Source organism: Corvus moneduloides, chromosome 21 (genome assembly GCF_009650955.1).
Source record: "Corvus moneduloides isolate bCorMon1 chromosome 21, bCorMon1.pri, whole genome shotgun sequence".
Taxonomy (NCBI): Eukaryota; Metazoa; Chordata; class Aves; order Passeriformes; family Corvidae; genus Corvus; species Corvus moneduloides.
Genome location: NC_045496.1, coordinates 2007021 through 2019720, shown reverse-complemented (window position 1 = coordinate 2019720; position 12700 = coordinate 2007021). Strand labels below are relative to the sequence as shown.

At 46.0% G+C, this 12700-nt stretch overlaps 1 protein-coding gene across 8 annotated transcripts in view; it reads left to right on the top strand.

The window, feature by feature from the left end:
• DAB2IP (DAB2 interacting protein) overlaps positions 1–12700 on the top strand; it is a 164031-nt gene that overhangs the window by 37798 nt on the left and 113533 nt on the right. For 4 of the 8 annotated variants that reach the window (XM_032130678.1, XM_032130679.1, XM_032130680.1 and 1 more), the window contains exon 2: positions 9597–9700. In XM_032130678.1, the coding sequence (XP_031986569.1) occupies positions 9597–9700 (104 nt within the window). Of the gene's footprint in view, positions 1–5934; positions 6273–9596; positions 9701–12700 lie in introns of those variants that run through there. The other 4 variants (XM_032130674.1, XM_032130673.1, XM_032130676.1 and 1 more) reach the window with 3 other exon arrangements.

Below are 12700 nucleotides of genomic sequence, written 5' to 3'. Positions count from 1 at the left end.
GCTTATTAGAAAAGGTGCACAAGCCCCAGAACTCCCTACTCCTGTCATTGGTTTGTGCAGCCTCAGGGTCAGGCTTTTACACTGAGTTCCCTTGGGCCCCTTTGGGCATCAGAGAATGTAAAAATAGATGGCCTTTGAGAACTGTGAATCCATTCCCCACCTAGAGCCGGTGAGGGTCAAGGAACAGTGTCAGCCACAGGTAATTTCTGGAAGCTTTTTTCCTCCAGACCTACATGAGAGAGAGATTCTGACTAATGTTTCTTTGGTGCTGAAGGTAAAGCTTTGAGGTGATGAGCAGTGCCAGACAAGTGTTGTGGTTTTATTAATAAGCAGAAACTCTAAAAGACTGGTTAGAGCAACACATAGCCTGAATTTGGAAGGTTTGTGCTGTCCATTGGTTTTTTCCTTGCATGAGGGGCATGTCTTTGTAGTAGGTCTGGTTTGGAGAGCCAGGCTGGGACCACAGTCAGCTCCCGGAGGTTCATTAGGAATCCCAGCCTCTCACATTGCTCCAGAAGTTCATCTAAAGTTGAGCATTGAAGCATTCAGTTGGAGGAAAAACATGCCCTGCAATTGTATGGACTTGGAGAACATGAACAGGAATAAAGACGACAAAGTTTTGCTTCATTAACATTTGCACTGAAAGAGGAATCCTCAGATGCTGAGCACTTAATGTTTCCTTTTGAAGAAACCAATTTATGTGAAGTGCAAGTTTCTTTTATACCTTATGTGCTCATATTTTTGATTTCTTACAGCATTTCTGCATCACTGAATTTCTTTTAGAGTCGGAGATCAAGGCTGGGCTTGTTCTGAAGTACCCAAATGTGGTAATAGGTGGACTGGTGTAAAATTTGGCATCTGGAGTTAAATTACAGGATGCTTCTTAAGCTCCTTGGTTTCTATAGGAACAAGTAATAGTCATCCTTCATGATTAAGCAGTGTCCATGGTAACCAAACGAGCAAGTTTTAAATGAAAGATATTTTCCCTTTACATTTTTAGCAGTCAAAGGTTACCAATTATTACCTTTATACCCTTAGACAAGAACACATTTTGATGGGGCTGGTGTGTTTGAAGTGAGAACATTTGGTGTTCATTTACATAACTTTGCTTCTAGGATCAGCAGAAATTTGGGTGAACACCAAAATAAAATTTCAGAGGGTGGAATGGGGTGCATTAACCTCCCCAGAAGGGTGAATGTTGGTCACTAAATTGCTGAATTGTTCTGCAGGGTTGCAATGTTGCTGTTCAAGTGCCCATTTGCTCCTCAGAGTGACTGCAGGGCAGTAGTGGAGGGAGGAATTCCAACATGGTTCTGGCATATTTTTTAGGATGGAAAATTCAAATGTCAGTGTTGGTGTAGGTAAGAACATCCTCCTGCTCCCTCCTATTTCAAAAATAGGTTGGGAAGTGAAAACATGACTGGTTTTTAATGTTTCTTGTCTCTCCTTGGCACTGGTGGTGTTTGCTTGAAAACTGCAGAGTGAGTGTGTGCAGCTGCCACCTGCGAGTGTTTGCAGAGCAGGTTTATGGGAGAGGAGCAGAAAAACCCACCCACCCCCAGAGGAAATAAAAGGATCAGTCACAATAAATTAGGATTTATATTCCACAATTTCTGATAGTGAAACAATTGCTAAGAGAGTCTGAGCAGCCAGAGGAGAGATGGATGGGGAACAGCAGCGAGCAGAGATGGATTCTCAGCTGGATTTAGGGCACAGGGGTGCATTGCCCAGGTGTGCAGAGCTGATGTACCTGACACAGCTGCCTGTGCACACACTCAGATCCACACATGGCAAAGCCACAACATCTGGGGGAAAAATAACACTCAGTTTGTAAGCATTATCTTCTATTAGTGCGTATTAAAGTGAAGGAGACTTGTTTCTGTTAGCTGGGGAACTCTGAGGCCTCCTGCATAAACATCTGGAAAATCAGAAAAGCCCTCTCAGCTCTCCCTGAACCTATCCCCAATCCTAACCCTCCCTAAGTGGACCTGGAGGAAGAACAGTGGTTCCAGAGTTTGCTGTCACTGCTGCTTTGAGTTGCTTCTTCATGTCAGATACTGTATTATGGTGGATACCTATCAAAAATCACTGCCATCCAGTGACTTAAAATCCAGTATTCTTTTGTGTTTCCAATGAAACTGTCTCCTAAATAGCCACGGTTAAATCCCAACCTTCTGCTTTCCTGAGCAGAGTTGGAGTTCCTTGGCTGTTAAGGCAGTCTGAGGTGGGTGAGTTGGCTCTGGGCGTTGAGACTCTCTGAGGCTGCTCCAAGAGCCACATGCACCATGTGAAATTCAAATCTTAATGTTTGGTCTATTATGCAGATGGATGTGAACAGAGATACGTGTGTGACCCCATTTATCTCTCTAATGAAGTGTCATCAATAGAACATCTGTTTCTTTGCTGTAGAAGATGAAACCTCTGATGAATCATGCTTATAAATTAAGTATTTATTTATTTAATTTGCATTTTACCAGTACAGACCTGTTCCAGCAGCCACCATGCACGGCTGGAGAAATGGCCTGGGAATTACAGTGTGTGAAGTTTTCATTTATCCTCAGGGTGTTTCATGTGAGTGAGCTGTTCTGGCCTGCTCGGTAGCTCAGCTGTCCAGGTCAGTTCTGGAGGAAAGCCCCAAACCAACCCTCACTGACAGGGGACAGACCCAGCTCTGTCCTGGGTGCTGTGTCCGGGTGACACCTCCAGCTGACAGAGATGGGAATTGCAGAGTATGGAAGTTCCTCCTTGCCCTCAGATAGCCTCTGTGGATAAAGTGCTGCAAGAAAGCGTGTGGTGACAGAGCAGAATCTTTGCAGGAAGGTTCAGCATGATGGATGAGCCTAATTTAAATCTCCCCAGAGCTGACTCCTTGTTCTCCACACTCCGTGTTGCTTGTCTTTATCATCACATGGGAGGAAGCTGCTGTTCCACTTCACTTTATCATCTTTTCCACCATAACCAGGGTATTGGCAGTCGCCAGGATCTGGCCTCCAACCAGGATAGAATTCCAGCTTTTTCTGATGTATTTTTTAAGTCTGAGCTTGATTTCAGTTTCACCCTGGAAAAAAGGCTCCTAAGGATGTGCCGTTAGCAGAGGAGGAATTTGTTCTGTGGATATCATACCAGAGAAAGATAAATACCATACATATTTTATTTCAGAGACTAAGAAAAAGAATAAAAATACAAAATATATACACATATCTAGTTAAAAAATACCAGACAGTAAAATGGAGTTTGTACTACAGGCTGCTCAATCAGCATGATTTGCTGTTTATCTTTAGAAAGGGAGGGTCATTTGCTGGATATGTTATACTCTCCCCCTGGCACCAGGTCTGGGGACCTGCAGCTGTGCCTTATGCACATGGATCTGATCTGGTCTCCAGGTTTGTAGCACTCAGAAGTTGCTGTGTGTATTTTCAGACTCCTTACAGTGAGAATTACCTCAGCTTTCCTTTCCCATTAGTGATATTCTCATCTTCCCCTTTTGCCCTTACAGGGGAATGTTTCCTTGACAAATACATTTTATCTGTCTCCTCAGGTAAAGGATGTGTTCCCTCTGGATTTCTGGGGGGAAGGACTTGCCCTGGGTGTCTGTCAGCGGGCAGAGGGGAGCTGAGTGCCCGGCTGTGCTGGGATGGCTCCACAGCGGGGAAAGAGTGGGGAAAACGCTCTTAACTCCACTGACCATCAACTGACCCAGCAGCCAAACCACACCTGGAGAATTCCCAGCGCTGCAGCTGGGTCGGGGCTGGGAGCGCTTGGCCAGCCGAGGGCCTCCAGCTCCATCTAGTGAGGCACTGGCATTGCGGCTGTCACATGCATCCTGCTGCTGGAGAGGGCAGAGCACCTTATCCCGGGTTCCGTGGGATGGAAATCCCACCTGAGCTTTCCAGGAGAGAAGGAGCTGTGGCAGCAGGCAGCCAGAGCCCGCAGAAAGGCAGGGGAAGAGTCTTTGCTGCTTGTACACATCAAAAAGCACCGTGGCAGCTGCTGGGAAAAGAGTTCTCTTACTGGGTAATAGAGAAAATAGAGGAATAGATGCATATCAAGTACTCAGAAAAATAGCAGAGCTTTTTTCAGTACTAGATACAAGAGCCATTAATAGCGCTGGCTCAGGAGCAGGATGAGGAATATTAAATCCATGATATCCAGGAACCTGACAAAGAGATGAGGGGAGATCCATTAAAGTGTACAGGATGCCGTGGCAAAGGTCAGTGTCACTCCAAATCAATATTTAACAAAGAAAAAGCTCTTCTTTCAGGAGTTCTTGGTCCCACTTTGAGAGAAGATGGTAATAGACTTTAGCTGAGGGAACCAGTGTGCTCCGATGTTTTCTGGGATTTGTTTTCTGTATTCCAGCCACTTCTAATAAAGCTCTTCAGTTCACACAACTGTCCCAGCCACCGCTCTTGGAGCTGCAGAGAATTGTGTGGCTCTAAGAGGTGCTTCAGGTGCCTTTTGCTGCTTTTAGGCTGCAGCACAGTTGAGTCAGAGACACACTGAACATGGTGCTTTTGTAACACTGAAGTCACCTGTGGAGGAAACAAAGGTACTGGTAAGAAGCTGGATTAGTTTGGTGTAGTCACTGTGGGGAGCATTAACTATAGGCATAGACTCAGTTGTTTAAATTCGAAGTATTTTGTGCCAGAGTGTAGCCCAGAAGGCAAGTAATGATCCCAATTTATTTTTTTGTTCTGTGTGTAAACAGTTAGATAAGGGAGAGGGTTTTTTACTAGCTGTAGTTCTGTAAACAGTGTCCTTAATTGTCTGGAAAGGTCATGAGAGCATGAGAAAATGTGAAACTATTTCTGCTTGGAGCATGAAATGTGTGGGGAGTATATCAGTGGTTCTGATGTGGAAGAGTTGTGGGTACAGCCAGGGGGATTGCTGGGCTTTATGGAAGTTTGTGAATGTTTAAACCAGAGAGTCTAAGATGCAAAAAAGAAATAATGATATTCTAACATGAGAAGTGGGGGTGACACAAGTTCCCTTAGCCTGGAGAACACCCTCTCTGTGTTCATTAGCTTTGCTTTCAGAGGAGTTTACTTGTTCGAAGGGCATCAGTACCTGCCCTAAACTTCTGCTTCATGACCATTTTCATTTAGAAGTCTATTTTATTGCCTAATAAAGGTTTGGCTTTTAATTAATTTTGTATGGTTATAGTATTGCTGTAAGGGATCCACTGGAATTCACTGTGGATCAGCAGGGCTCTGGGTGACATATTCCAATAAATACTTCTGCAGGTAACCGAACCATGAAGGTGGCCCTTCAGCTGTGTTCCTGGGCCAGCTCATGGCAGCAGGAAGGGCTTTTATAACCTCTCACAGCTTCTTTGTCATTGGAAATCAGACATTTTGGCATCTCTGCTTCCCACTCGAAGTTCTTCACGCCTTGTGAAGGGGAAAGTTGGCTCAGCTCAGTGTTTATTATTTTCTGTCGTTGTCTATTCTGCTTTTTAAAAGTGCCTCTATTCCCTCCGAAATCCCCATTTGGATTCAGACTAAAAATGCATCTTTTCTCCTGGGCTCCTGTGGCCACCCAGAGCTGTCTGAAATGTAGATTTTTCTGCAGCCTCTCCTGAGTGTCTGGAATCACACAGACACTACAGATACCTGTCCTCCAGGGATTGTTCTTAATTCATAAATGCTACCGTGAGCCATGTTAAATCACTGTCACCGTGCGTCCTCCTCTCCTCTCTTGGGTTTGTAATAAGGACTTATTAGATAATGCAGAAATTAGAGGAATAACACCTGAATTCATTAAGCAATAAAATTAATTCACGGCCTATAATTGTATGAGCAGGAGACCGGTAATTCCTGTTCCCTCTGGTTTCACAGAAACTCCACCCTGGCAGGCGCTGGGGCACCGGCGATGTCGGGCAGTGCCCGGTGGGGCAGGACAGGGAGGAGCCCAGGCCCGCTGGCGGCTCAGTGCCGAGCTCGGGAGCAGCCTGACCTGTCCAGGGCTCCCTGCGGCCTGGAGCTGCTCCCACCAGCCCTTGGTTCTGGAGAACTCAGAGTTTTCTGCAACACCTCCAGACGATCCGGTGAAGTTTTATTGTGCTCCAGAGTCTCCTTTCCATAGGCACGTCCCGGCGGTGGGAGCAGGAACCTGCCCTCCTGCCGTGTCTCCCGGTGCTGCTGCCTGCTCTGGCATTCCAGTCATACTTCTCTTTCTTGCTGCCTCTGATGAAGTCATCACCTCTCCTCTCATTCCCGGCTCCTTCCGAGTGCCATGGCATGTGCGCTGCTCACCAGCACGGCTTCGTTGTGGTGAGTTCAGGGAGATGATTTCTCCTCTCTCACTTCTCTCCCAGCACTCACGTTGGACCTCCCTTTCTTGTTTGGAGCTGGAGCAGGTTCTTATCGGGAAATCAACTTGCTGGCAAGTGCCTGCTTGTTGTTACTCCTTCCAGCTGCCTCTCTTTGCTTTTGTTCGTGCTGTCTCTTCCACTGGCTGATCCCTGGAATTGTGTGAGGTGGGGGGACCGTGAAGAGAGATGAACAAACAAAGGTTAATGTATTTTATTCTCCACAATGAGAGCATAATCCTGATGATCTCTTGGAGTAGTTGGGATCCACAGGAGCAGGTAATGCAAATGTAGGAGCACCTCACATGCTAAGTGAAAAGTAAACAGTATTAGTAGTTGTTTGTGTGTTTGCTACACATCACAACCTGCTTGGAGCAACGTATGAGAAGCTGAATCAAAGGAGGCAGTGATGTTGGGTGGGTTAAACAAGAGTTTGAGTGCCAGGAGCTGCTCACAGCCTGTTCTGCTGCTGCCCTGGAGCCTTGGGGGGATTGCTGTGCTGCTCCGTAACGATTCCGCAGCATGAAAAACAGGCATGGAAGAGTGGATGGAGGATTAATTATTCTGTCAGTTCCAGTGCCTTGAATTAGTTAACAAACCAAATGTGTTTATTACTGTACAGAAACAGTTTCAGAAATACTCATAAACCTGAAGTCCTGAATTAATGTGCAGTGTTTGCAGTGCTATGTGTCCTCTTGGCAGTGGGATATATTCAACTTAAAAACCTCCTGGTGCCTTCCACAGCCAACAATGTGTTGGCCCAGCTGTGTGAGATAACCTGGGAGAGCTTTCAGGGTAATTTCAAGGAAGTTTCTCTTTAAAGACCTTACTCCATACAGGGGGAAACCCAAAACATTGCAGCCTTCTGTAAATATTTGGAAAAGCAGGAAGCCTTGTTGTTTTCTTCTCTCTCTCCTGTCTTGTATAACGTGGGTGAGCTTTGAGCCCTCTGTGCTGTTGAGAGGTGACACAGAGCTGCCACTGAGTCTGTCCAGACAGAGATGGAAGTTCAGGAGAGGTTGGGAAGAAAATGCTGAAATCAGACACTGAATCTGATCTCTTGTAGCTTGCATATTTTTTGCACAAGTGGGCAAATTTGTCAGAAATCACAGAAAATAGAGCTGGAAAAGATTTCAGGAGGTGTCTGGTATCCATCTGCCCCAGGAGAGGGGAGGGAAGGAAGCTCATTGCCCCTGAACCTCGTTGGGCAGGGAGAGCTCTCCCTCTCTGGACCATCAATTCCAGTGTGTAACTGTCCATGGCAGGAAGGGACCGTTTCCAGTGCATAACTGAAATATCTTCTGCTGCAAATTAAAACATTTCTTTCTCAGCCTCTCATGGCTGTGGAGAGTTTTTATTATTGGCTTACAGTGCCCTTTTCCATGGCCCTGGGCTTGCTGTGGCAGCATGGCTGATGCCAGGCCCTGGGCAGAGTGACCTGGCCTGAGATGGTGCCTCCAGCCCTGAAGAAGTAAAAAGGGCACTTAAACCTTTATATATTCATACTGCTCACCATGTAAAGCTGTTCTGCTGTACATTCCTGGAGTTACTAATTTACCTGTAAGCTATTTTTATTAACCTTTAAAACAAACAGCTCCCCCCACATCCCCCCCAACACCCACACCCAACCCTCCTTCTGGTTATTTCTGGTTTCTTACAGAGGGTTTTTTCTCTCCTGCAGTGAAACCCACAGTGCTTAAACGAAGCTAAAATGGAGATTTGACTCCGAACATTTTATGATCCTTAAGTTTAATAATTATAGCAGGATTTAGGTCCTAAGCCAGCTCTCTGTTTGGTCTGGATCAAACTGATGTGTTTGCTGGCTCTGCTTGGGGTATATTTTAATGGTGAAGTAAGAAGCTAAATCGGGGGGCTTTTACCCCCATACAGGTGCTTTCCCTTGGTGCTGAGCAGTGTGTGGGGCTGGGGAGCACCTGGGGAAAGCAATTTCTTGTAGCTGCCTTTCATGTAATCCCATCGTTCCTGTTTTCCAGCCAGGTGTGTGAGAAATGCTTTAAACAATGTTGATTTTTCCGGTCATTAAGAAAATGCAAAGCAGCTTCTTCGGTTGTCATCTCGAGCTCACTTTCAAAATGCTGTAATCAAGTAGTTTCTTTATGACAGTCCAAAAACAAAAGAAGGCTCAAAGGAATGGGGTGGGAGCCTGAATCTTGTGAGAGGAGATGACACCAAAGGATTTTACTGCTTGAGATTCAAAGTGCAGCTTTCTGGAGAGAAAGTGCCCCAGACATTTGAAGGCTCGGCTGAAAGCTGGGAAACCAGTGAACGGCTGATTTGGGCTGGCTGAGTTTCACACAGGTTACGTGGCAACCGAGGAAGGTGTCACTGAGCCGTCACCTCACCCAGTCCATGGCTGGAATCTCAATCTGTTCCTTTGGAATAGTTTAAGATACATCCCAGCAATTGTTGGCTGGAATTGCTGGTGTTGTTTCGTACAGATCTCGGGTGATGGCAGGCTTTGGCAAGGGCAGAACCTTGCTGGGGAAACAACCTCCATGGAAATGCTTGGCTAAGGAGGACGCTGGAATGGTTTTGGGAAGGGAAGCTTGTTACAAGGTCTGAGCATCATTGAATGGCAGCTTGGAAATAAATCTATTTTTCTGAGTTCCATGGTGCTTTCAAAGAGGGTTTGTAAACTGAGGGAACACCACCTTACAATGCTGTAGCTGACCTGTCCTAACATCTTTCTGAATCTCCTGACAGTGTTCAGCATATTTGTTAATTTTGCCTTTTTGGCCCTCTTCCTTTCTCACCGACAGGGAAGGAGGTAAGTATTCCTATCCTCATTTTATACTTTAGCAAAAGCAGGATTTAATGATTTTTTCCTGGTTCCAAAACAAATTGCTAGAGGCATTAGAGAGGTAACTAAAGCATCCCGTGCCTCCAACCCCATTAGCAGTTTCCCCCGAAGAGGATCAAATCCACGAGTTCACGGATCTGTACTTTGCATATAATTCTCACTCATCTCAATACAGTTTCTGTTTACTCATCTGCAGACTGGAAATAATGATAATGCCAACCTGTCAGGCATTATCTGAAGCTTACAGTTGTATGAAAAATGCTAATTGTTGAAGGTGAAAGTCTTGCTGATGGGATGTTGTTCCAGGCAGCTCGGGGAAATGCGAGCAGAAGCCGTGGGGTCGTCACGCTGGCTCATTTGCGAGGACATCTCGAAGGAGACGCGGCGTTTTGCACGGCCTGCTGGCGTTCTGGGCTGTCCCTGTGTCCCTGTTTGTAACTGTGCCTTGTTTTCTGTGCCCCGCAGAGTCCCCCCCGGAGCGGTGCGGGCAGAGGCGCAGCATGCCCAGCGGCATCTCAGAGAAGAACCCCACCATGGAGCCTGCGGCCACCACGCCCTTCCGGGTCACGGTCAGTGTCTCCCCTCTTCGGGAGTGCTCTGGGATCCTAATGAGTGGCCTGGGGGGCTGCCAGAGGGGAGAGGAACTCGCTCACCCTGAGAGAAGAAGTGCTGCGTGTGAAACTGGGTGGTTACTTGTTTGTGGGGAAATGGGGTGGTGTTAGATACTGTTAGCAACAAGCAGCTGTCAAATGTATCCTGGTAGAGCAGTAGGGTTTGAGTGGAGTCTGGAGCAGTTCGGGTAAGTCGTTCACTCGGGAGACTTTCCTGGAGAGGTTTCCTTGGTGAGTCCTGGTGCAGTGTATTCCTGGGTGCGTTTACCTGTCTGCAGCTGTACAGTGTGTGCTCATACTCCTACAGAGAGAAAACCTCCTCTAGAGGAACCTATCATTAACTCACGGGACACCTGCCAAGCTGAGATTGCCCAGAGCCTGGGATCCTGTCCCAGCAGGAGCCTGGAGGATCCATCCGCTTTTTCCATGACTTCAATCCCTTTGCTTTGAGATGTCACTGGTTGTTCACTAACATGACTAACAGTGGTCTTGGTGCTCCATGGGAAGGGCACTGCAATGTCCATTTACAGATGGGAACAGGGACCCCAAGAATGGGATCTGTTGGTGCTGAGCCCTGGCTCTGTCACTGCCCCGGGTCAGCGCAGTGTGAGGAGCCTGAGCACAGACTCCCCTCCCCACTCCCTGCACTCCTCCATCAGGTGTCTGGGCTGGCTCTCATTGCACACAGGTATTTTTATTCAGAGAAGACACAAATGGTCTTGGAGCAGGTTTGCTCCGTGCAGGTTTTCTCTGCAGGCCACACCTTCTTTACAGACTCAGCTGTTGCTTACCAAACCGAGGGAGGCAGAACCAGAATTTCAAAGGAAAGACAATGGTGCAATCTGAAAAAAACAATCTGAGCACACCCAGTTCACCTGAGAACATTTGCACTGGTGAATGAGTCATGATTAGCAGTTTGTACAAGGAGTTTATTTTAGTTCTGTAAATTGTTCTTCCAGCCATCAGAACCTATCGATCTCAGTGAATGAGTATCCTTGAACCTTAAACAACTACTGCTTGTTGGTGACAAAGGCAAAACATGATGGGAAAATCTGGATTCCTCACAAGACAGAGGATTTGGGAATATTTTTCTTAGTGTCCTTGTAGTCAACGAAAATAAAAAGCTGTTTATTCCTTTCCAGTGGCATATATCCTGCTTTTTGGGGTTTTTAGAGAAGCTATTCCAGCTTTGAGCAGGTCAGCCCTTGGTGGTGGAACAGCTGATGTGGGATTCAGTTCCTTGCTTTGAGCAGCTCTGTTACTCAGTGTGGATTAAATAAAGGCAGCCAGCACACGGGTAATGCATGACATTTGTCTTCTCTGAGTTAAAATCCACCCTCATCTGATTTCTCCCCTGCTCCCCCGTCCGAGTGTCACTGCATTAATATGAATGGCTTCATTAGGTACAGTTGGTGCGGCTGCCCAGCCTTCAGCAGATGTCTGACTTTAGAAATATATTCTCCCTCACCTTCCTTCATTAACCAGAGGAACATTAGCAGTCAGTCCACTCCAGCCACTGGGAATAGTAATTAGTGCCTTAGTTTAGTGGTAATGGGATTATTACTTTTGAGCCTGCTGTTGTAGGTTTGGAAATTGTAAGCTTTTCATATTTTACAGCTGATTGTTCTTCCCTGACATCTCCATCCTTCTGCTGTTGAGTCTCCAAGGGCCTGGGAAGCTCAGGAGCCATTGGATTCAGCTATTTTGGCAGTGTTACACTCCCAGTTGCTTTCTTTCATTTCAAAACTAGAGCAAACTAGGGTGGAAATTTGGGAACTTCCCTTGGGAGCTCCCTTCCCATACAGCAGTTTGCTATATGGGAAGGTTACAGTTAATTGGGCATTGTGGTTTTTGAAAACAAGAGCTCCTGGTAGTTTTTGAATTATAGAACGTAACCTTGAAAATCAAGTCTTAAGATTTCTGTATCTTAACATGTGACTAGCTGTTCTTACTCCTTCTCCTAAAAGAAAATTTTAATGAAGCTTCTTAAACTCGGAAAAATCTTCCCTAGTCCTGGTTATCTCATGCTGTATAATAATTATTTTCTGTGTAAATCCCTCCCTTCACTTCCATGCTCTCAGAGCTCTGTATGAGCTGATGCAGAATGGGAAATTCGAGGCTCCAACCCAAGTGGTCACTGAGCTGAGGTCCCTGTTGTGAGCCTGCTCTCAGAACCAAGTGTTCAGATTTTAGTCTCCACTTCCAGTGGACAACTGACAGCAGCTGGTGATGCTGCAGAGCTGGAGACACCAACGTGTCCCTTCTCCATGGCCATGGTTAAAGCCTTGCTTTTAGGAGAATCCAGAAAAGCATTTTGCCTCTCTGCATTGAATCCCAATAGTTTGAGGTGTGAGATGGGTTAAGCCTGACATTTGTGGGGTATTTTATCAAACTCGGGGACCAGAAGCTGGGAAAGTCTGCTGAGTGCTAATTAAATCCTTCACTGTGCCCACGTTGCAGGGAAGTGGTGCAGGGGAGGATTTGCTGAGGCTCACTGGGGAGGACTCGCTCCCATCCCATCAAGCACTGCCATCTATTGACTCCTTCTGTTAGAGCCTGATTTACTTCATTTTCTAGGAAAATATCCCAGGCCAAGCAAAGTCCAAATTGCCAAAAAACTTGAGGAAGCATCTGTATTCTGTCTTTTACTAGACAGAATTTAGGATTTCTTTCTCCAGATCTTTAATCCTCAGTTCTAGCATTAATCATTTGCTTTTCAGGAGCACCAAAAACACTTCAGTGCTTCTTCTGGTTGAAGCCACATTGACTCCGAAAATCCCCAAAAACCACACCAAAACACAGTTTTTCTTCTTGTAATGTGAACTTGTTTTCCTGCAGTTTTCCTGCCTGTTTGGGCTCAGTACACAGCTGAATTTGCAGTGATCCATCATAAGCTACTCCTATGGCATTCCTCCATCTATCCTGGTTTTAATCCTTGATAAATGAAGTATTAAATAC